The 25,374-nt window shown below is 37.5% G+C and overlaps 1 protein-coding gene across 7 annotated transcripts in view; it reads left to right on the forward strand.

The window, feature by feature from the left end:
* Positions 1-5,962: 5,962 nt before the first annotated feature.
* LOC131060881 (uncharacterized) overlaps positions 5,963-25,374 on the forward strand; it is a 73,891-nt gene continuing 54,479 nt past the window's right edge. For 3 of the 7 annotated variants that reach the window (XM_059221318.1, XM_057994296.2, XM_057994301.2), the window contains exons 1-4: positions 5,963-6,188; positions 6,544-6,679; positions 6,830-7,142; positions 7,841-8,081. Coding sequence is in view for 6 of the 7 variants with exons in the window: in XM_057994296.2 (XP_057850279.2) it covers positions 7,992-8,081 (90 nt within the window). In the remaining variant the exon portion in view is untranslated. Of the gene's footprint in view, positions 6,189-6,301; positions 6,382-6,543; positions 7,143-7,840; positions 8,082-25,374 lie in introns of all 7 variants that reach the window. The other 4 variants (XM_057994297.2, XM_057994302.2, XM_059221317.1 and 1 more) reach the window with 4 other exon arrangements.

A 25,374-nucleotide genomic window follows, 5' to 3' on the forward strand; every position in this document is an offset into this window, starting at 1 on the left:
CTATTTTCAATAAGCTACCTTTAAAAAGAAGTTAATTTGATTTCCTTTCTTCATAACGAAGTAACCACGACTTTGTTTTCATTAGTGTTCACTTGCATCCTCACCTCTTAGCTAAAAAGAGTGTTAGATTTTGCCAAGATCAAGAGCTCAATGAAATGTACAAAATAGAGACACAATATAGGACAAGAATAAACTGTATTCTCATCAATAGAAAATGATCAATAATCAACTGGATTCAATAGTTACATACAATGAATAGAGGCCTGCTTATATAGGCAAGGCCATATGGATGCATGAGCACACAAATATGACATGTGTCTCAATGAGAAACAAGGGTAGGTAGGAAATAGGTGTGGGTAGGTAGGAGAAATAATATAATATTCCACATGAGGTGGATCACCCACCGAAGGTGGAATTATCACTCCACAATAAGTGGATATGATAGTGTAATAACAAGATCAACACCATAAAAGGTGGAATTTCTCCTACACACACTATCCCAATGTGGCACAAACACCCAAGTGTCTCATATCCAAACTACTATGAAATGCATTATCCTAAGTAAACTTAAGTAAGTGTAATAATATTCAAGATGAATAATTATTTACACCAACACCCCCCCCTTAAGTGCAACTTAGGGGAATGCACTTAACTCTACAATGCAACTAAGCAATGCAAGATGGGTCCCAGCTACTAGGCCATGTTAGGTACCCATGAACAAATGTAAATGCATGCAAACCAATGCAATGAAATCTCTCACAAAGTGGGGAAAGAGAGAAAATCCCAATGGGAAAAAACCCTCCCCCAAAAGAGAGATGAAAGCTATACAAAAACTCTTAAAGAAGTATGTGAGGAACAAAACCCCATGTGAGGAAAAAGTCCCCCCATATGAGAGAAGAAGAGAAGTCAAACTGTGACCCCCCCTCAATGGAGAATCTGCACCAATGATAGAAGCTTGATGTATGAAGAAACTGCTCCACGAATGTCGAACAACATTCCTCCCCTTAAGAAGAAACAAAACCAAAGGTGTATCCATGAAGTCTCCCCAATCATGAAGGGAAGATGTATGAAGAAAACTCATGATGAAAGGAATCTCTGAAAACTGCTCAAGTGTCCCCATGTCGATGCTGAAAGATACCCCCTCCAAAGGTGGTAAACTATGCCACACTGCTGAAAAAGGCACTCCAAGATCTAGTGGAGATGGATGTAGAACATGTCCCAAAGACTCATATGTCTCCTCAAAACATAAAGAGACCTCCTCCAACTGCTGTACATAAGTATCCACAATCATGTCAACCTCGAAAGAATGTTCATGTAGAGAATGAACAAGAGGGTCAGAGTGTGCCCTCGCAACAATCGAAGAAGGATCATCTTCATCAAAGAGAAGATGAATATCATCAATGATGTCTCCCAAATCTGCAATGTAGGATTCCACAAACAAACCTGCAATGTTTGTCAAGTAATCATCCCATGAATCTGAAGTTGGAAGACAATGAATATCCTACTGCACTGAATCACATGAAGGCAAAACTGTCGCACTATTTGCATCATCAGGTGCAATAGGTGATGTGATATCAATATGAGGAGATGAAATACAAGACTCGAGAATGGGGTTACATGTGAGAATCCCCATGTTCAAGTGTCCAAAGTTCTCCTCAAAATATGAACCATCACAAGAAGTGTGATCATTATGTGTAGAATCATCAAATGTGAAATCATCATCATCAACAAAATCTGAAAAGGAGTATAACTGAGATGCATGATCAACCACCCCAGTTGCAATGATAGCTCTAGTCTCCATGTCTCTAATGAAAACTGAGTCAGGTGTGAACTCCACAACTCTCTTAGTTGCGCCATGTGTGATTTGATAGATAGAAAGGAGATTGTTTGTCAAGTGGGGTACACACAACACATCATTGAAGGAGTTATCCCCAATGTCAATAGATCCTTTCCCAATCACATCCATGTATGTATGATTGCCCATCAAAATCTGTGGCATGGTGCAAGGCTCAAATGTAGAGAACATAGACTGCGAAGATGCTGTATGATGAGAAGCCCCCGAATCTAGAAGCCATCTCTCTGAATCATGACTGATAGTAGCACATAGAGCTTTTCCTTTTCTTGTTCCAAAAAGTGAGTCTTCCCACTTGTAGAAGCCATGAATGCTTGCCCTTTTCCTTTTGAATGTGAGGAAGTGGAAGTTGATGAATCATCCTTCTTGTAGACTTTAGGCAAATCAATGTTATGCTTTTTGATGATATGTGTGAGCTCATCAATCTTCTTAGAATGGCAACAATGCTCCTCATGACCAATCTTTTTACAATAAGTACAAGGAGGTCTCTCTCTCTTTGGTGAATTATCTCTCTTGGAAGAGGATGAATCTCCTTGTTGTGGAGAAGATGGTGCTTTTTCCTTAGGCTTTGATTGCCATTTCTTCTTGTTTGAGTTGTCCTTTCCTTGATTTCCTTTGTTCCCTTGATTTGCCACTAATGCTTGAGACTTAGAAGCCTTCAGAATGCCCATGCTTATCAACTTAGTTTGTTCCATCATCAACATTTCATTGAAAGCATCAAATGTAGGCATTTTGTAGCTTGAACCCATTGTCATCCTATGGGTTTGGAAACTAGAAACAAATGCTGCATATTCTTGTGGAAGCTTGCCTATCAAGTTGAATATCAATTGAGTATCCTTCTTATCAATGCCACAATCTTTGAGTTGTGCCCTCAACTCATTTGCCTTAGTGACATAATCTTGTATAGTATCAAATTTTTTGGGATCTAACATGGTGAGATCACTATCAATTTGATATCCCCTAATCTCATCAACTTGACCATACAAGTCTTGAAACTTTTGCCAAACATCCTTGATTAGAGTACATTTCTCAATATGAAAAATGAGATCCTTTGATACATACTTTCTTAAGGTACCAATTGCCATGATATTTTTAGTGAGCCAATCCAAGTGACCAACTGGATCAACCTTAGGATCAGCGGGAGCAACAATAGTTCCATCAATATAATGAGTGAGTCCTTTTTCCATAAGTTTACTCCATGCATCAATTTTCCAAGTAGCATAATTATGAGGAGTTAAGAGAGGAAACTTAGAAAAACCCATAGCAGCAAAAAGGAAGGAACACAAAAGCACAAAAGCACAAGAGACACCCCCCCAAATTCAATCAATCAAAGTACCCCCCCCAAAGTGATGATTTTGACACTTTATACTTAGTGCAATTACAATGAGCCACTTGCAAAACAAGGCAAAGTGGACTTATGATGCAAATTTTACAACTTCTCAAATGAGATACAAGAGACTTCAATCAATAGTGCAATGAATATAACTAAGATTCAAGCAAATATACAAGTACCAAGAGAGCCAAAAAATGCCAAGATCTGAAAATATAATTTCTACTTACAATGGCATCAATCTGATAGCATCATGTGAAAGTAGATGAAAAAATACGCACTTTCAAAAAAAAGGGCACCTGAAAAGGAGGTCATATGACCCCAAACGAAGCCTTTGAAGTTGCAAAAACTGGGATTACTTAGGTACAGTCACCAAAAACTATATTTTTTGAAAAATCCATGCATCAAAATCAAAAAATTTCTTCACCACTGCGGAGAGCACGAAATTCTAGCCCATTTCAAAAAATATTGCACTAAAAAAGGAGCAAAAATGAGCAAGTTATGGCCATTTGAAGTTGAATTGCAAAATCAAAAAGCTCAATGAGAGGGGGGTCCAAAAATTTTCAAACCTGCTAATGTGGCACTGACATCAGCAAGTCACTGGGCTAAATTTGACGGCCGTATGACCGTCACAAAATTTCGCCCCTCTGCTGACTAGACGTCCGTACTGTACGAACGGATGACGTGGCAGGTGACTGTGCGGATGATTGTGCAGTCCGTACCGTACGGATTTGATGACTGGACAGGCTGATTCGGCAGATGACTGTGTGTACGGAAGTCTGCGTGGCACTGCACGGAATGCTGATCGGGTGTGACGCGTGGCGGCCGTATGGATGTCTACGTGGCAGGTTTGTACCTGCGGGCCAGTGGCCACCTGCCACGTGGCGGGCGTAGGTCCTCCGGTCTCGTTGAATGCCAGTGGAAGGAAGCGACCGGGAGCTGTTGCCGGTGGTAGGTGATGCGGCTCGGGGACATGCGGAGACCTGCGGGCGCTCGTGTGGCGGTGGAGCACAGGCTGCGTCGGAGCGGAGAGGGAGGGAAGCCGGTGGCAGAGGCGTCGACGGGGACGAATAGGTACGGGCGGCGGCGCGTGGACGCGCGGCGACAGAGACGCGGCGCAGGTACGGAGCGGTCAGACCTGCAACCTGCAACACGCAGGTACGTTCGGCACGGGGGGGGTCTGCGGACCCCCCAAAAAAAACTTTTTTGATTTTTTTCTTGATTTTTTTTCGAAACTTTTTTTTTTTGCTTTCGGAATTTTTTCCATTTTTTTTTTTCGATTTTTTTGAAAATTTTTCCGAAAATTAAATTTTTTTTTTTTTTTCGAAAAATGAATAAAAAATTGAAAATCCGTACGATACAAGCAAAATTGGAGAAAATTTTTTTCTCACCAAAATAGGCTGACTTTATAACCAAAATTCATGGAAACGTCCTTCTGGACGCAATGGCGAGGTCGGATCTGGTCTAGGACGCCTCCAAAAGATGCTGCTCTTCAGATCTGCCTCTTGACGTCGCAATAATGCCTCTTCAAGACGAATCAATGAAGCCCCAATGGCTCTGATACCATGTTAGATTTTGCCAAGATCAAGAGCTCAGTGAAATGTACAAAATAGAGACACAATATAGGACAAGAATAAACTGTATTCTCATCAATAGAAAATGATCAATAATCAACTGGATTCAATAGTTACATACAATGAATAGAGGCCTGCTTATATAGGCAAGGCCATATGGATGTATGAGCACACAAATATGACATGTGGCTCAATGAGAAACAAGGGTAGGTAGGAAATAGGTGTGGGTAGGTAAGAGAAATAATATAATATTCCACATGAGGTGGATCACCCACCGAAGGTGGAATTATCACTCCACAATAAGTGGATATGATAGTGTAATAACAAGATCAACACCATAAAAGGTGGAATTTCTCCTACACACACTATCCCAATGTGGCACAAACACCCAAGTGTCTCATATCCAAACTACTGTGAAATGCATTATCCTAAGTAAACTTAAGTAAGTGTAATAATATCCAAGATGAATAATTATTTACACCAACAAAGAGCTCTAAAGCCTCAAGTGATCTCTCAAAATATAATTTATTTTTGTTTCACATAAAATTATCAACATTTATAAATAACTTTACTATATATCTAATACGTTGAATATCTCCACTACCAACCTTCTCCATCCACTCTTTTAATTTATCAATATATAACCTAAACAAAGTGAAAAAACAAACAACCTTGTTTCATCTCGCAATGCAGTTCCAAATCATTCAAATATTTGACCACTTTGTTTTAATTTTAACTCTCAACTTACTCATAAAAACTATAAAATATTGTTTTAAATTAATTTGGAACTTTAAATTCTTCCACCCTATTCCAAAGTTTATTTCTACACCCGTATTAAAAGGTTTTTTAAAATCCATAAAACTACAAAAATCTAAAAAGTGACACAAAAATCAATAGTGAAACGCTTCATATGAACCTAAATGCCTCTACTTTTTTCTTGTTTTTCTATCCATTGGTAATCCTTTACTCAACCATACTTCGATTAACGATGATAATATAGTAGTTTGACATATTGCTGATATCTCCATTTTGATAGGGTGCCATGCGAGAGAAAGATGGCGGTGAGAATAGCGGCATTCCAATTCTTAGCAGAAAAAATAAGACATCTCTAAATATAGTTACGTTTCCAACGAGTAAAATAAAAGAAAACATTGGTTCAAGTCGCAGAAGGCGAGAGGTTTGGCGTGATTATTGCACATATTAATTATTTTTACGGCTGATTACGTTTAGCAAAACTCGCCGGAGTGGCGATGATATTTCTTTCCCGGCAGGCCGGCGACGCGTTTTGCCCGTGGAGAAGAAGAGCAGTGAAATCTACGACGACGGAATCAGCGACAAAGTTGACGGCCACGGTTTATATCAGCTAAGCAAATCAGTAAACCCTTGCACAAATCTTGTGAAGTTGGAGGTGCTGCGATCGAATTCATTTAAGGTGATGACGATGCCTGTCATTCTTACCGTTTACAACTAATACGCTATAATTTGTGTATTTTTTTGTAAGATTTTGCGCTTGATGTGCTGTAGATTTAAATTGTTATGCTGTAGATGAAATTTGTTATGCGCTGTGTTTGAATCCATGGATTTTACCCTCTGTTTGCTGGTTTATGGGTCGATAACACTTAGCTGTAAGTTGGACAGCACTTGTATGTGTCGGGGTTTACTGGCATTTTGTTTTGGCTTGCAACATAGTCGTGTAGTTTTGAGTTAATCTTACGTTGTCACAAGATTTCGCTGTGCGTCGGATAAATTTTTAACAAGTTTGTTTGGAATGCTGGCTATTTTGGCAGAGTTCGAGATGAAATTTGGCGAGTGCCTGTAAATCGTTGTCGTAGGCAGGGTTGGTTCTGGTTTGCGCTCCATTCGTAGTTGTATTTCTCTACATGCGGCTGAGGGATCGTACGTGGCGTGTTCGAGTCCGTGGCGGTATAATAATGGGGTTTTGGCTGTTTATTTGTAGCTCAGGCCTCTGTTTTAGCGAAATAGAACTTTAATTGATTTATTTACAGTCGAGGCCTTTGTTTTAGCGAAATAAGAACTGTAACTCGTTGTTAACCCCGCCGCTGGTTTTTTCAGCGCGCGTCAACGGAAATGACGTTAAATTTCCCTTGAGGCTGTGGAATCCTCTGGCTTTCTTCTGGCAGGGTATACAACGAGCATATTAAACGGCAAAATGGCAGAAAACCACGTGAGTCGATGTAACTTCAAACCTTCTAGCTACAACTTGCAAATAAGTTAACATCGGTGGGAGACCTGCGCGGACGGATGGTAGATTGGGGTGGATTTTAAGTGCGCAGTCTTGCGGTGATGCTGGCTAATTTTGAAAAAAGAAGCTGTAAATGCTAAATTGACCGTGAAGTTTAAGGAGGAACAGAGTAGGCTTTACTAGGTTGGTAAATATTAACTCAGCTCGGGCAAGAATGGTTTTGCATTGTGAAGAAGACTAGGTGGCTATAATAAGACTATTAAGTTGGGGATCGATGTGTGCTCATGGAAGGTTATTGGTATTGTTTATAGCATACAATCATAAAATCCGTGAGATTATGTGCTGGTTTATCTGTGTATTTCAAAGTCTTTTGCTTCTCTGTTGACATTTTTTTGTATATTTTATTGACCTATCAAATACAAGAAGTTCCTTTACAACTAATTGATATTTTATAGGGAGTGAAGACATAGGATTGTGTCAATTTGATTTTCTTTCAGTCTTCTAAACTCTTTTACTTTGACGTGGAGATAGTTTCGAGTATTTTCGGGACATTGATATTATAGATTACAATTTTCTTCCTTCTAGTTGCTGGAAGTCGTAACAAATTGTTTTATTGGATGAAATATTTGCCTCAAGTTGTTGTATATCATAGAGTAGGAAGGGTTGAGCATTGGAACAGAAATTGCATATTCAATAGGTGTTTTATGTAATTAGTAACGGCATCGATCTGTGCATATTAACTCATTGGTGTTGTCTGCCCTGCATTGGAGTAATTTTGACTGCATAAATGAGTGTAACAGGAGTACTCTAGTTGTAGATGTTAGACCCATTTTATGCCTGTATATTGCTTATTTGATTTAGCTTTGTTTCTTTTCTGACAGGTTAAGGTGATTATTAACTTCTTTATTGGACCAACGTAATACACACCGAGAAGGATCAAACTATGGAAGAGTAGGGAAAGCACTCTGTTGTTTAGTGTATGAGATTGAAATGGGGACTTGATTTCTAGTCCAATTTGACAGGCAAATTGAAATGGATTGTGAATCACAATTGAAGGTGGGCCAATATGTAGAAATATGCAAGTGGGAGGGACAATCATCTTGTTCGTGGATAGAAGCAAAGGTTATACTTTCAACTTCTTTGCATTATGGAACTAATTTTTTAGATGTATTTGAATTATCCTATGTCTTATTTTTCTTGTTAGTAGTCCCAATATTATATTTGAGTGCATTTGTTCTATTTAAATCTAATTTAGCTCATAGACAATACCTGCAACAGCATGCGATTTATTTTTACATTAGAAAACAATAATGGTACATGTGAGTGTACATTAGACGGAAACTTAGAAGTCATATCAAAGTCCTCTCCCAACTTAGAAAACTAGGGTTAACACATACTTTGGCAACCACATTTCGAGATTAAATATCTCCTCTAAAAGCATCCAGTTTGCCACAAAATTAGCAGCTAATGTTCCTGGAAGATTGCTGTTAGAATAAGAGACGATGATTTCTCTGTAAATATTAGATCGACAATACAATTATACAAGTATATTAAAGGGGCATGCTTTACTGTGGTGAGATGATGTCCAGAGTTACAAACAATGATAGGGGAAGGAAAAGATTCACAATTGGGACAGTTCTTGCTTGTGGATTACTAGATTTTGTTAAGGAAGCTGTGGAGCTTGAAAAAGGAGATGATGATGAAGGAATTCTACTAGTTGGCTATTTGTGCCTGTTCACATGGAGGATGGTTTAGTGTAATAACCCCTACCAAATTTTTCCACAAACTTGTATATATTTCAGCCCAAAATCACACACATTTCGTCAAACAGTTTGAAAATCATAAAATCAAGGAATAAATCTGATTCGAAGGGCTTAGAACAGCTTCAACTATCATAATCACAAATAGTTGCCTTACATGAAGATAGTCATTGACATTTTTAGAAACACTTGGCATTCGACAATTTAATTGCTGATAAAAGTTTATAATGCAAATACATAGCTGAAGGTAAATTTTGCCAACCTTCAATTTTTGAAGACTCTCATATTCGTCAGAAATTTTATAAATCAGTCCTTTTTTGCCTCATACATGGTTGTCGAAGTGAATTGGCTTGGTTTGAGTGGCCGACTGGTGGTATTTTAGGTTTGATATATGCATACAGAGGTGTTTAAACCTTGATTAATCTGCCTTAATAACCTGCAAACTGCTTTATAGCTGATTATGGTGAATACTCATAATATTGAGTGCCCAAAATCTGCAATCGCCTTTCCACTAATCCATGCTCTCCATTATAACTCTATAAATTCCAACGCGCCTCTATACAATGTAATGTCCCTTACTAGGTTTAGGCCTGTTTTAGCTATAATTAATCTATTTCAATATACTTATGACTTGAACTAAATTGATTAGGAGACAAATCTATCTTAACATGAATCAAATCTGTGATGTTCAATTAATTTATCAATTATTAATAAGTAAATTGTTCATCTACCATACTAGATAATTAATTCTATTATACTAGATAATTAATTTTATCATCCATAATTCTTAATGCAAGTGCCAATCTTTGTCACTACTTCAATTCTAAGGAAGAAGAGGATGTCTATGTTACCAAAGCGCTTAGAGACCAAATACAATAGGTTCCCTCAAAGTTTACAGATCCAAGCCCTTACCTATCTTGGGTCTATCCCCTCAAGGCTTATGGGTTGCTGATCCCCACCCTATCTTGGGACTTAACCTATTGCTTGGATTTAGACTGCCCCTCTTTGGAAACAATTCAGTCCCTTCTTCTTAGGTACTGACAGAAATAACAAGAATTAGACTATAAGTATACTAACTTGTTATGTATTATGAATATATATGAAATTAAGTATGACTGTCATACATATTGCAGTCTATATTAATATTACTATTAAATTTTGCATAAGAACATTATCAGGCTTCATATATTAAGCATACATATTAAGCACAACCTCAGGCATACCACCAAGAACAAGGATGTTACTGCCTGCAGTTCTGATCTGATCTGATCTGATCAATGGTGATGTCACTAGATGCTTTTGATTCCTTCCCTTTATATCTCTCAATGTGAGGGAGAGGTCACACCTCTTCATCATGTATGCCCTTTGGCAAGAGACACACCCTTTCAGCATTAGCACCCTTTGAAAGAGTGCAACTCTTTATTATTTCTGCCTTTTGAAAGGGACACAACCTTTCACAATCAGATCTGCACTTCATATTTAATCAGAAGTTAATAAGGCAACAGAGCCAGTTGAAGCACATGTTGAAGAAAGAGTACAAGCCAGTCGATCCAGTTGAACCAGTATAACCAGCATAGGGTGGATAGTAGCCCTAAAGGCCCTCACACACCCCCTCATTGATTGTTCGTTCTCGCCCATCTCCAGAAGGCTGATAGTCCATGCAAGGGAGGAGATTATAGACTATGCCAGCTATATAGGTAGGGGGCGCGGGAGGGAGTTATTCTGGCAAAACAGAACTATTGATTGGGAGAGTAGGCTGGTGTGACTTCTGATTCCCAAAATTACCCCCCCTTCAAATGAGTTCTCTTCTCCCTTTTATACCTCATATTTGGGGGAGTCACAACTTATCATTTCATGCCTCTTGACCATTCATTTACTTAATTAAATTTTAATTATATTTAATTATATTTTCTTATATTTTTAATCTAAATTTTATTTTTGTTCTTTTATATTTCAATTTTATTATTTTATTTATTATTAAATTCTATTTCAAAGTGGGGACATTACATACAAGTTGCGGCTGGCTGTAACATACACCAAACTCTCACAAATAGTATTCAATGCAACATTTCATCACTTATGATGTCCTCATTTGGACAATGGTCAGCATCAGAAGCATAGGAATTTAATATAGAATGACCAATACAATAAAAAATGATCTTTCTTTACGAATTTATTATTTCCTTGCAAATTCATAATAATTTTTTTCTTCGTAGCTTCCTACAGGCATACTTAAACATATAACAAATATTGCAATACTTTGGCACAAGTTCATAAACTTTCAATCAATTAGCACACCTTTGAAACTAGAAACATCAAATAAAATGCAAACCTAGAATGCTATTTGGATGTTTAGCATAAAACTCTGCAAATCTCATAACAAAACATTGCAGAATCAAATGGCACAATTATTCAGCTCCTTTGTGAATCTTGTGTGAATCCACCTTTGCATTGGCTAGGGAGAAATCCTTAATCAAAACCAATCTTCACCATAGGGTTTTCATCCTAGGGTTACTACTGAACAAACCCCCTCAACCTTCACAATTGGGTTTAAAGAAAATGCAAATGCCAAGAATGAGGATTTGTCTCCTCACTACCTCCTTTTATAGCCATCTCAGTAATTTTCTAGAAATTATATATTTTTTTTACCTTATTGACTTTTATTTTATAATTTATTTTTTCGAAACCTTAAGTCACTTAATGTCTCCTTTTTAAATAATTAAATAAAAGCTGTCTTTTATTTTTTATTTTTCGACAACTTAAAGATTTAGTTATTTAATTATTTAAATTATTTTTCGCACATCCACCAAAAGTTACAAACAATATTAAGATAATGATATCAAATTTCCACAGTCCATGATGATAATTGCAAAATTGTTTCTGGATTCAATTGTGTCAGATTTTTTTTTGTATCATCTTGGTGATGGATCACGGAGTGTGATCCGAAACGTTGATGCAAAAAAATCTGACACAATTGAATCCAGAAATAATTTTGCAATATTAAGATAGTCCAAATGTGAATTTTGTTCACATCACACAACCTTACATTCTTAGGATATTAATCTATCTGAAAATTGATGCTTTCCAAAAACAATAATATTCTCCAAGAAGTGTGGAGTACTCCTAGAATGTTGAAATTGCACCCAAAAAGTATCGTTGGACCCATCTTGATCTCTTGAGGTCATTGCTACTATTAGAATTCCTTTCCAAAAGAGTAGGAACTCTCCAAAGAAGTTGGAGTTTTGGAAGATGTTAGAATGGGCTAGAAAAAGAGGACATTACATGCAATGAACTTTGCAAGGTATTTGAATTGGTTGTGACTAGCCATATAGGATGAGTTTGGAATGATTATTCCTATGTCCATGGAGGAAGCCTATTAGGGCATGTTGAAGGCAATGGAGAGGTTGCAAAGACAATAACGTGCAAGTCAATGGAAAATTTGCACATGGAAGCATGATGTGCAATGACAAGGCAAAGTAAGCACAAGTGTACAAAGGAGAAGCAAGTATATTGCAAGGTTGGGAGGATGCACCAAGGAGAAAGGAATCCTTTCGAGAAGGATGTAGATGAGGAAGTAGTTTCTCTAGAGAAAAATCAGATTCGGAGAAACAATGTACTATGCATTTGAGTGCCTAAAGGTGCAACAAAGTAGCATTGCATGAAGGGAAGTGAGCAACCATGTTGCTCAAGGAAGTTCAAGAAGTAGTGCATCAATCAATGGGGTAGAGAAATTGGAGGGTGGAGAAGCGCTTGTGATGAAGTGCATATTGTTGAAGCCAACAAAGGAGAACATGATGGCATAAATGAAGAATATATTTTGCAAATTAGGAGGAAGTGCTGCAAGATGATTATTGTTAGTGGTGGCACAGGTAATCTTGTTTTAGTAGAGATGATGGAGAATTGGGCTTGTATAGGATTGCGCATCTTGCTCCATAAGGGTGTTATCATTGTTGAAGATATGCGAGCTATTGGTGAACAAGTAGTACAAGTTTAGGTTCAGAATTGATAGGTATGAAGATGAGGTCCTATGTAACATAATGTTGATGGATTGTTGCTATGTTTTGCTAGGTCGACCTTGGTAGAGTGACAAGAAGGTCTTGCTTGATGGGTGCACAAATACATACACTTTGTGGTAAGATAGTCAGAAGTATGTTTGCTCTGTTGAAGGACCAAGGTTTAGAAATGGAGAGTAGCCCATGAGTGTTGGTTAAAAACTCTCAAGAAAGGAGTTCGTGAAGAAAGTTAGGAAGCAGCATTTATGTCTAGCATTCATGTTAAAGTTTTCATAGAGAGTGTGTAAGGTGCAATAGAAAAGTTGCTGCTTGAATTGAAAGAGATGCTAGTTGAATACAAGGATATCATGTTGGAGGTTGTGCTCAATGGATTGCCACCCTTGTGTAGCATCATTCATGTGATGGATCTAATTCCTAGATATGGCTTGCAAAATAAAGTGGCCTATATGACGATGTCATAAGAGAACAAGGGGGTAAGGAGGCAAGTGGAAGAATTGCTTGCAAAGGGGTTGATTGGATAGAGTTTGACCTTGTGTGCAACACATGTAATGCTAGCACTAAAGAAGGATGGAGAGTGGAGGATGTAAATCAACTCTATGACCATTAATAAAATCAACTCTAGGACTCATGAAAATCAACTTGAAGAGTGGCTACCACCAAATTAGGATCGAGGAAGGTGATGAGTGGAAAATAGTATTCAAGACTAAGGATGGGGTCTACAAGTGGCTAGTGGTGTTGTTTGGAATAACAAGTGTGCCTAGCACTTTCATGTAGTTTATGAACAAGGTGTTGAAGCTATTCCTTGGTAAGTTTGTCATTGTATATTTGGATAGTATCTTGATCTTTAGTAGGATGAAGGAAGAGTGCTTGGTGCACATAAGGCAAGTATTGTAGCGGTTGTGTGAGGAGAAGTTGGTGAATTTGAAGAAGCATAGCTTCATGAAGATAGAGCTAGTGTTCTTGGGATTTGCAACCCCACATGAGGGGTTGAAGATGGACCTTGAGAAGGTGAGGGCGATTGGCAAGTGACCATCACTAAGGAGCATGATTCAGGTTCAAAGCCGGGTTGGCAAGCTTCTATAGCAAGTTTATTAGGAACTTAAGTGGGGTTTGTGCATTTATGAGGGATACAATGAAGAGTGATAGCAAGGAGTTTGTTTGGACCATAGTCACAAAGCATTGATTCCAACTATTGAAGGGTGATGGAACCAACAATGTGAGCATTACCTAATTTCATCAAATTATTCAAAGTGGATTGTGATGCAAGTGGTGTAGTGGTTGTCACAATATCGAGTTGAGAAGACAAGACAATTGCATACTTTAGTGAGAAGTTGAATGACATGCACAAGAGTTATTGGATGAATAATTAGTAATTGTATGTGATCATACAAGTGTTGAAGAAGTGGAGCCACTATTTGTTGCTCTAGGAGTTTGTATTATATATGGACCTTTATGTGCTGCAATTCATCAACAGTTAGGGCAAGATAAATCTACGACACTTGAAATGGGTAGAGTTCTTGTAGAGCTACTCATTTGCCTTGAAGCAGAAAGGTAGAAGTCTAACAAGTTGTAGACTTATTGAGGAGAAGATGTGCATTGATGAATTAGATGTGTGGCGGTCATGGGATTTGATTTGATGGAGTTGCATGTGCAAGATGTAATCTACGACACTTGAAATGGGTAGAGTTCTTGCAGAGCTACTTATTTGCCTTGAAGCAAAAAGGTAGAAGTCTAACAAGTTGTAGACTTGTTGAGGAGAAGATGTGCATTGATGAATTAGATGTGCGTGGCAGTCATGTGATTTGATTTGATGGAGTTGCATGTGCAAGATGTAGAATTCATAGAAACTTGGAGAGTGTGTATAACATGTGGACGTCAACCAATCATAGTGGTTGGAATAATTTTTGCAAGATGGACTATTGTTCAAGGGTGTAAAATTGGGTATATCCAAGGGGTCAATGAATTAAAATTTTTTCAAGGAGAAGCACAATGGAGGCTTGTTTGGTCATTTTAGCATTAATAAGATGATGTTGTAGTTGAATCAAGGGTATTATTTGCTGCACATGTCTATAAATGTATGAAAATTTGTGCAAAGGTGTAGGATTTGTTGGTTGGCAAAGGACAAAAACTAGGACCTAGGTTTGTATCAAGCTTTGCTAGTTCTTGAGAGGCTAAATAACACTTGACATTGGATTTTGTTCTTGGTTTGCTTAGAATGCAACGAGGCCATAATTCCATTATGGTTGTGATGGATGGATTTTTTAAGATGGCACATTTTGTGGTATGCAAGCATGCAAATGATGCATTGTAGGTGGTAAAGTTGTTCTTTAGGATGGTGTGGCTGCACAAATTGTCACTTAGCGTTTTGTTGAGTAGGGACAATTTGTGGGGCAAGTCTAGTGAAGACCGTGGAATTAGTTGAACACCCAATTGCAGTATAGTTCAACATATCATTGATAAATGGATTGGCAAACAAAGGTGGTCAATAAGAGCTTGGGAAACCTCTCGTGATTCTTGGTGGGAGAGAAGCCTAGACTTTGAGATTTAGTTTTGACACAAGTAGAATTTTCCTATAAAAACTTAGTGAATCAAAGCACTAGAAAGATGCCATTCCAGAATTTTTATGGGTAGGGCTGAACAGAAGTTGTCGAATTGCATGGTATTACAAAAGTACAAGTAAAATAGTGTAGAGGTGAAAGATTTAGTGATTTATGTGCAATGTAAACAAACAAGTATGCATGCAGTTGGAGTGAGCCAATATGATATAAGGAGTGTGTGGATAAGAAAAGGAGAGAAGTGGAATTTCAAGTTGGTAACATGGTCCTAGTGCATTTGCATAGGGAGAGGTTCCTAAGGGGAATGAACAAGTTGAAGTAGAAGAAGGTAAGGCCATGCAATGTTTTGCAAAAAGTTGAGAAGAATGTGTTTGTGGTTGAGTCGCTATAGGGGATAGATGTATTGGCTATCTTTAATGTTACAAACATATACTCTTATGTTTATGTTGAGGGACAGCTTGAGGTGTGAATGAAGACATACATATTGGAGTAGTGGATTGGAGAAGAGAATTCTCGGAGAAAGTACAAGAAATAGAGGTAGTGTTGGACACTAGAATCAAGAAAATATGTAGGAAGGAGTATAAGCAGTATTTGGTCAAATGGAAGGGCAAAGAAGTTGAGAATGCGACATGGTTGAATGCATTAAATTTTGAGTATGGCAGATTAGAAGAGGATTAATTGGAAGGTGCAAGGGCAAGGATGCATAAATCATTTCTTACCCAAAGTGTTTGATGCATAGGTATTTGGGTGTAGAACAAACTTTTAGAGTAAGCGGATGGTGCACAAATATTGATGCATGTGCAATATTGTAAATATATGGAGGCTAGAGGTTTTACATAGTGGCGATGTGCATAGTTGAGATCAAAGTGTGATAGTATGCACTTTGGAAAGTGGCCTATGTGATGCAGCATAGGATTTTGGGGGTTCCAAGCAAAAACTGCAAAATTGCCACAAAAGCTTGATTATTTTCCCAAGCTAAAATATCAGCCCAACTTTAAATTTTTTCAACACTATAGACTAGGGGGACATGAAAACATTCCAATCCTAGAGGTCAAATGGGGGCGTCAATTTTTGGAGGAAAATTGGGTGTGTTGCACAGGAAACGACAGATGGCAACTCTCAAGTGGGAACATTGGAAAATGTTAAGAATCCAAAATCTTTGGTTAGAAGAGAAAAAGTAAACAAGACAATATCATAATGCAAGCTATGTTATTTGAATCCGAATTAGAGTTGGACTTGGGGCAAGTGTGGACTAGGTTCATTTGATTAGAATATGTGTGTGCATGATACAATTACCCCTTCTAAGTCAACTAGGGGCTAGTGTTATGGAAAAAGAAATCATGCAAATAAATCAATCTGTCCTAACAGATGCTTGGGCATTGCTCTATTGCTAGCTAGATGTTGATAGCCATGATGAAGTTATCTGTAGTCCGCCTCTAGGCCTGGCTCCACCATTAGTTGGGTGTACAAAGCCCTAGTAGAGATACTTGAATCACTCAAAGAAATTGAGTTTTAATAATCTTATTTCATTTTTGTTCAATTTCATTTTTTCTTTTGATTTTTTTCTTTTCAGTTGAATCAACAAACAATCAAGCTCCTTACTTGGGCTGGGGACCACCATTACTATGCGGCAAAATCAATCAGGAAACAAAAAACTTGATTTCCTAAAACCACAATGGGTCACTCTAGTAAACTAGAAAGTACCATATGGTATCAACTTATTAAATGTTTTTGATTAGTAGAATTGTCATGTATACTTGATGAGTCTCGGATCAATTCATATAGGCCTAACAAAGCTTGGGAAACAGTTTTAACTTGTGTAAAATGTCTTCATAGACTTGAAAAAAGGATTGAGAGCATTAAGCAATGCTTTCCCTGGAAAGTGTGCCATAGGGTAGCTTGGTAACACAAGGCAAAAAGAGGCAGGAAACCAAGCAAAACAACATAAAAATGAAAAAAAATAGTCTCTCCAGAAAATCAGTTTTTTCGTCTCCTTCAAATTTGCATAGGCTATCATCATTCACAACCAAAGCATTTTCGGTCTCAGTTCTTAAAGTAGCATTGTCAGTCATATTTTTCCATTTGTGCCACTTCCCATACTAACAAGATTCAAGAAGTCTGGAGAATTAAACTGGGCATGCTGATCAGCAGGGTGAATTCTATTGATTGAATATCATAGGATGGACATATCTTTTCTCAGCATCAGTATTAAGCCCATCATGTTTCAATTTCATAAGTTTGAGTGCATGGTATACAACTAGAATGATTCTCACAGGCCTTGTTTATTCATTTGAACGTTTTCCTGACTTCTTGGAGTGTATGCTACTTACCTTGTCTTTCTCATGAATATTGGAATCAGTGGACTTAAAACTATCACTGTGAGAATCATCAGCAGATGGATGACTGATTAGATCCACTGTTAGCAATGACAAAAGACTCATCAAATTTATTATGTCTATCATTTTCATATTTTCATTATCAGTATGGTTAGTATAGTCAATACTCGGCATGTTATTAATATTAATTACAAGTTCTTGATACTTGATGTCTTCCTCAGTTGACTAACTTGTTTCCATGAACTCATTATTCTGACTGCCCTTGTTTTCAGAACTCTCATGACTCATCATGGCTACTTTTAGAAACTAGAATCTCTCTGGGATGAATTAATCCTTTTAGAATTAGGTTTACCCTGGTGAGGAAAGTAAGACAATTGATTTTTTGATGTTGGGTTGTAACATGCATTCTATGTATGGTATTAACTTATTTAAATTATTTTCAATTAGTAGAATTTTCATGTATACTTGACGAGTCTTGGATCAATTCACATAGGCCTAACAAAGTTTGGGAAATAGTTTTGTTTTGTTTAAAATGTATTTGTAGACTTGAAAAAAGGATTGAAAGCATTAAGCAATGCTTTCCCTGGAAAGTGCCATTGGGTAGCTTGGTAACACGAGGCAAAGGGAGGCAGGAAACCAAGCAAAACAACATAAAGATGAAAAAAACATTGTCTTTCCAGAAAATCAGTCTTTTTCTCTCTTGCAAATTTGCATAGGCTATCATCATTCACAGCCAAAGCATTTTTGGTCTTTCCAAAGGAGCATGTTCAAAGTCATTTTTTTTCATTTGTGCCACTTTCCATGCTATCAAGATGGACAATCAAACTGAGCATGCTGATCAGCATGGTGAATTCTATTAACTGAATATCATAGGATGAACATATCCTTTCTCAGCATCAGTATTAAGTCCATTATGTTTTCAATTTCATAAGTTTGAGTGCATGCTATACAACTAGAATGATTCTCACATAGGTCTTGTTCATTCATTTGAATGTTTTCCTGACTTTCCTTCTTGGAGTGTATGCTGCTAAAATTTATTATGCCTATCATTTTCATATTTTTCATCATCAATATGGTTATTAAATTCAATACTCCACATGTTATCAATATTAATTACAGGTTCTTGATACGTGATATCTTCCTCATTTAAAGATCTTGTTTCCATGAACCCATTATTTGGATTTTTCCTATTTTCAGAACTCTCATGACTCATCTTGACTCTTTCTAGGAACTAGAATCTCTCTGGGATGAATTAATCCTTTTAGAACTAGGTCAACCGTGGTGAGGAAAGCAAGACAATTGATTTTTTCTTGTTGGGTTCTTCCTATTAAAGTAATTTTGTAGTGTTTCTATAATGGGCATTCAGTTAGAATCTTCCCCTTTTGTGGTTAGTTTCTTTTTAGTATGTTTCCTCTCGTGTTTCTATTCTTGATTGTTTCCGTTATAGAAAGATCATCTTGTAATTTTCTATATAAGGAGTATTCCTCTTCTTAATTTATATACAACGAATTATCATTTCATGGTATCAAAGCATAGGTTCTTTTTTGGCAAATTTGTGGGTTTTTTGATTTTGGAAGGGTTTTGCTTGATTTTTTCCACAAAAACCAAGGAGTTTTATTTCTGTTTACTACTTGTGATGGCCGCGAGTAAAGTTTTTGAACAAATTGGGGGGTATTGTACGATTTTCTCCTAAAAAATTGTGGATGGGTTTTCAAATTTTTCTCCACAAAAAATCATGGAGGGTTTTGTATGATTTTCTCTTCAAAAATCTTGGTTTCTTTGTTTGTTTTTTGCACGATTTCTTCACACAAAAATCATGAGTTCATTCTCTACTAAAGAATTTTCAGATGTTTTTCCACAAAAAATCATGGAAGGGTTTTGGATGATTTTTTTATAAAAATTAGGAAGGCTTTTTTGATTTTTTTCCCACAAAAAATCATGGAAGGGTGTTGTATGATTTTCCATAAAAATCAGGGAGGGTTTTGCATGTTTTTTTTCATGGTCATGAGGTTTTACCGGTCTTCCATGAAACAAAGGTTATTGTCGATTTTTTCACAAAATCGTGTGTAATGTCAGCATCACATGGAGGGTTTTCTAATTTTTTTTCAAAAAAAATCATGATGGGTTTTTTGCACAAGTTTTGAGAAGCTGATCTCGGTGTCTCTGGATAAAGGGAGGGATGGCTTTGTTACCCAACATCATGTTGGAAGGATTGTGGTAGAAGGATTATGATAAACTTGGTCATATCTAGAAGTTTTGTAGAACTAGGGAGGGTCTCAGCAGCAAGCTCATGTCACAGAACGTTCTGAGAAGGGGGCAGCCTTCTATGCATTCGTGGCCAAATGACCGCAGATTATGTCAAGTTCCCTGTAGGGTAGTTACCGGAATGACCATTAATGGAGGGTATTAAAGTAATTTTGTAGTGTTTCTATAATGGTCATTCAGTTAGGATCTTTTCCTTTCGTAGTTAGTTTCCTTTTCTGTCTCTATTCTCGATCGTTTCCATTATGGAAAGATTGTCTTGTAATTTTCTATATAAGGAGTATTCCTCTCCTTAATTTGTATACAACAATGAATTATCATTTCATTACCATGTGTTTTACACCTGCCCGATAAAGCCAAGTCTACCAGTCAGAAATATCATCCTTTGAAACATGCATAGGAGAGGTAGAACTGTCTTGTGTATCTAATGGAAGAATGCTAGTGCCTACATTTTCCGATTTTTGAGTGTATTGACCATCTTCATTTCTGGCATTGCCTTTATCTATTCCAGTAACAAGTGGTAATTTTTCTATTGTCTTTTCATTTGCATTTTCAGACTTGTTTTTGATTTCTTCGTTTTCAGCCTTGTGTGATTCATTTCAGCCTTTTGTTGGTTTATGTTTTCATCATCCAAAGACTATGCCTCTGTATGTTGACTCAAAATAGGTTGAACAGCTACAAATGCACTTCAAACAGCTTAATTTTGACTGTTTTGGATAGAAAACTGCTTTTGTAATTGGCTGATATGCAGGGCATAACCCATTGAATTCTGAAAATAATTGACCTTATTTTGCAAAAGGCTGATCTGATTTGTCTTGTATACTGTTTGTTGATAATTTTGTGCTTGTGAACTGTTGTAATAGATTGAATTGATGCATGATTGTGGCTGGGATTAGGGTTATGAGGGAGAAGGTTTTGGTTTGTTTGGCAGTTGTTATTTATTTGTTTCAAAATGAGAGTCCTGTTCATAGCATATTGCATGTTGTTTACCCCTGTTGTTTGTCTAATGAATATTTCATAATTCCTAAGGCTTGCAGGTATGATTCTAAGATTTCCTTGTCCTTAGGCACATAAGAATCAATAAAGGTTTCAACTGTCTGACAAAATCTGAGCGAAAGCATGGTAATTATTTCATTGGGTCCTTTCCTTATCAACAAGAGTTATCTCCATGCCTCTCTTGTGTCTAAATGTTTGCCAAATTGTCTCAAAAAGGCAGCTTCCAGCTGAGCTCACGAGTGCATTGAATGTGCTTAAAGATGCCTGTAATGTTTATAGGCCTTTTTCTCCGAAGTATAACATAACAAGATGCAAACAACTTCCTCATTCACAACCTGATGCTGAACAAACAGGTTTTTAAATGTTTTACATGATCTTGTGCATTTTGTTTATTAGGGTAGAAAGAAGGGTTCCATCAAATGAAGTCCTTGGGAAGCCTAGGGAACTCTCCTTGAAAAGATAAAGGACTATCCATTGGACTATGCATTCTAGCAATATTTCTAATTCTTCAAATTTAAAATTCCTTTGTCAGCCCTCCTTCCATTGCCAATCTGTTGATGACTCAAGATAACATGGGTCAAGGTGTCAGCCAACTCAGAATGAAAAACCACCTTTTTCTTGGAAGGAGATTAGATGATCTCCACAAGGTCCTCAGGGCTGCCAGGTTTTGGTTAATTTTTGGATGGCATAGTGAAAGATGAGATTCTATTTTCACAAGGGGTCCGGTAAAGATTCAACTAGCACTGATTGCAGGGTGTTGTCAATCTCAGGTTAAGCAATGGAATGCAATAAACAACTAATTGGTTCCTACCTTAATAAATTTACAAGAAAATGCAAAAGATTAAAGGGAATGTAGGAAAAAAAAAGACATTAAGAAAGAGAGGAAAGGAGAGAGAGTGAACCTACTGGCCATATAATAGTTTTTGACTTAATAATCTTCCATGCAAATACATGATAAACAACTAAACACATTGTTGGTCCTGGTGCAACATGTCATGAAACCTGCAAGGGTCTCGGAAAATTAGTCAATTCTACAAGTATATTTGTTAGTGAAAACAATGGAAGAAATCCATCACCAAATTACTTGAGCAGATGATAGCCAGTGAATTCATGAACAAATATCCATTAAGCATGAAGGAAATGTACTCATATGAAAGGTTAAAACAAGTTATGATTTCTGTGTATACAAATAGTAAGAGTCAGACTGGAGATGGAATGTCTTCCCACCATATTACTTGCATAGAAAAAAAGTGAGGCAGATACACTTCTGAGGCAGATACACCTCTAGGTTCAAGAGAGATTGAAGGAGTCTTAACTCAAGTATAAAAAACAACATGATTGACAAAGAATAGAGCATAAGTTTGATATTGCTGACATGGTTTGGGTATACTTGGGCAAAAAGTGACAATAAGGGCCTTAATGGAAGCTTAAAATTCTGTAGTATGGCTTGTTTCACAGCATAGAGCAGGTGGGGCAGAATACTTTTTGTTTGGAATAATATATGAATACATTTGCAGTGATCAAAGTTGACTGGTTATGCTTGTTTGACCCTTCTATGTTGGATGAATAGCAAGAGATGTACTTCCTTTTAATATTTTTGTGCCAGAAGACATGGATGAGTTGGAGGAAGATGTCAATCTTGATAAGAAGGCAAGGTGGACCATGTGAGGAGAATGGGAAACATGGCTGATTGGAAAAACAAGGTAGTTCTTGAATAAGGCTGAGTGGATGTTTTGTGAGGATGTGGGAAATAAGTTCCCACATTTGTTTGTGTCCTGAGGCTTTTGGGGACCAAAAGCCCATTGGTGAGGGAGGTATAATCCAAAATTTGGTTCCACAATCAAGCTTATGCTGTAAGCTCAGTTGCAGTAAGGTGTAGGTCACTTTTTGGTCTTTTTTGGTATTGCTGCAGGTTTGAGTTTAGATGCTACAGGTGGTCTGCAAGTTGTTGCAGGTGTTCTACAACATGCTGCAGGTGAATGATAGGCTATTGCAAGGGTTTAGAACTTTAGAAACATATTGTAGGTGTCCAGAAAGCTGCCGCAAGTGTATTTAACACGTAGGCTTTTTATTCATGTTCTAAATGGCATAGAGCCGCTTGAGGAGTCATTTCTGATGTTGCAAAGGTTGTTTGGACATCATTCTTTTGTTAGAGCTGATAGTTGGAGCGATTCTAGAGCTTTCAGAAATATTAGAGTGCTGGAACAGATGAACAATGAAAGTGTGAGTGGAAAATGGTTCTGTAGTTGACTAGAGAGGTGGTTTAGAACATTGTCATGAAGCATATGGAGATAACTAGCCATTCACATACTAGCTGCAGGTCAGTTCTGAGTGCTTAATAACATATAGGAGGTTGTTTTAGGGCAGAAGAATGTATTAGGGATGGCTTTATCCCTTCCGAACATCCATTTGATTTGTGTCTTGTTTCTCTCGGCAACATTTTGTTAGGGCAGCAGCTGATTATGCATCGTTGGTAGGTTGCTTATTTGCTTGGGAGCTGCAATAGATTAATTTCCTTGGCAAGTGATACTCCATGCATTGCTGGCAGCTGTTCTGGAGGAGATGGAGGCCGTTTTGCTTGCCCGCCTAGGTGTTTGGTAGGTGGTTGAATGATTGTTAATTGGTGACCATTGGGGTATTGAGGAATGCCCAACTTCCACAATTGGGAATCACTAGAGAAGTATATAGGGCAGCCAAGAAGCCGTTGGTAGGGTGTTTTTATCAGTTTTTGATGATTTTTCAACAAAAATCATGGGTTTTTTTGGTGATTTCCAAATCTTTGTGATTTTGCCTAGGGTTTTTGGCAATTTTTTTTTCTGTTTTTTGACAACTTTTCGATGAAGTCGTGGATTTTTTAGCACCTAGGGTTTTCTTCAAGTTTTTGCTAATTTTTCAGTGGCCAAAGTTTAAAATTTTTTAATAGTTTTTTGATAAAATTGGGTTTTTGTTTGCTAGGGTTTTGACCAAGCAAAATTCAGGTTTTCTTTATTTTACGTGATTACAAATTGTGGGAGGCTGGCTTCATTACCCAACATCACGTTGGAAGGAAACCAACGGTTGATTGACGAGAATTTCAACACCTAGAAACAATGCATCCTCCCAATCTTCGAGTATAGATGCCTAGATAAGATTGTCCTCAGTATTGACACTTGGCCAATGGTTGTGGATAAAGACTAGGACAAGTTTGATGAGCATGATTGACAAGTGGTCATGCTGATCAAGTTATTAGTTACAAATGAAATGCTTCCGAATGTTCAAGCAAGAAAAACCTCTGAAGGAGATTTGGAAGCATCGGTGAGATCTACATGAGATGTTAGATAAAGGCAGGGTCTTCTTCCATAAAAATATGCTTTTCTCAATCATGATGGATGAGAAGATGTCTTTGCAAGATCATTTGATGAAGATCAATGACATTCACGCTCAATTAGAAGCCATAGGTCACAAGATGGAAGAAGATATGGTGGTTGTAACATTGAAAAACTTACCATAGGCATATGAACATTTCATAAGCACTCAACATCACATCTACCAGTGTTGACTTGAAGTTCAAGAGTTGTTCAACAAGCTCTTGCAACAAGACAGATGGAAGAAGCAGTTTGGTAGCAAGAGTGATACACAAGGACAAGGACAAATGCAAGCAGTCTTAAAGAAATTTCAAGGGAATAACGAGGGCACTTCAAAGAATATGAAAAATCACATGCCACTATTGTGGTAACCTCGGTCGTATGAAAAATCACTGAGGAAGAGGTTGGCTGAAAAGAAATCCAATGCGAGAGGTCCTCCATCAAAAGCTCATGTTGCAAAGGAGAAAAAGGAATCAACTTTCTATATTTTCATGGCCAAATGAGGAGCAGATCAATCAAGGTCTTTTGTGTAGTACATAGATTTTGGATCCTCTTGAGATTTCACCCGTAGGAAAGATTGGTTCATGGAGTGCACAACTTGCTCAGATTTAGTTGTCTTTGGTGGTGGTGAGACGTACACGGTTGTTGGCAAAGGAAATGTGTAGATATCTTCTAGAGGTGCAAATCTCATCTTTCAATTTGTACTTTGCACTTAGTGAGCCAGATTATGTGCCATTGTCCCAATTTGGATGTCATATTTAGCAAACATAAATGCTATATTATTGACAAGGAATCCAAGAAAACCATTGTTGTTGGTATCAAAGATCATGGTTTGTATTGACTTGTTAATACTGAATAGGTTAAAGAGTGCATTGGCAGCCAAGAGTACATCAGATTTTAGTACACTATGACATCAATGGTACAGGCACCTCAACCTAACCTACCTTTCTTAGTTGGCAAAAGAATCTAGTAGAGGGTTTACTTGATATACAACAATAGATTTAGGGTGTTTGTAGAGCTTGCCAAGAAAGGAAGTAGCATAGAACTCCATTTTCAGTCGGACAAGCTTTGGAGAGCCTAGAGAGTTCTACAGTTGGTCCATGTAGATGTTTGTGAACTGATGAATACAACATTGGTCATTGGTGCTAG

Source organism: Cryptomeria japonica, chromosome 5 (genome assembly GCF_030272615.1).
Source record: "Cryptomeria japonica chromosome 5, Sugi_1.0, whole genome shotgun sequence".
Classification (NCBI taxonomy): domain Eukaryota; kingdom Viridiplantae; phylum Streptophyta; class Pinopsida; order Cupressales; family Cupressaceae; genus Cryptomeria; species Cryptomeria japonica.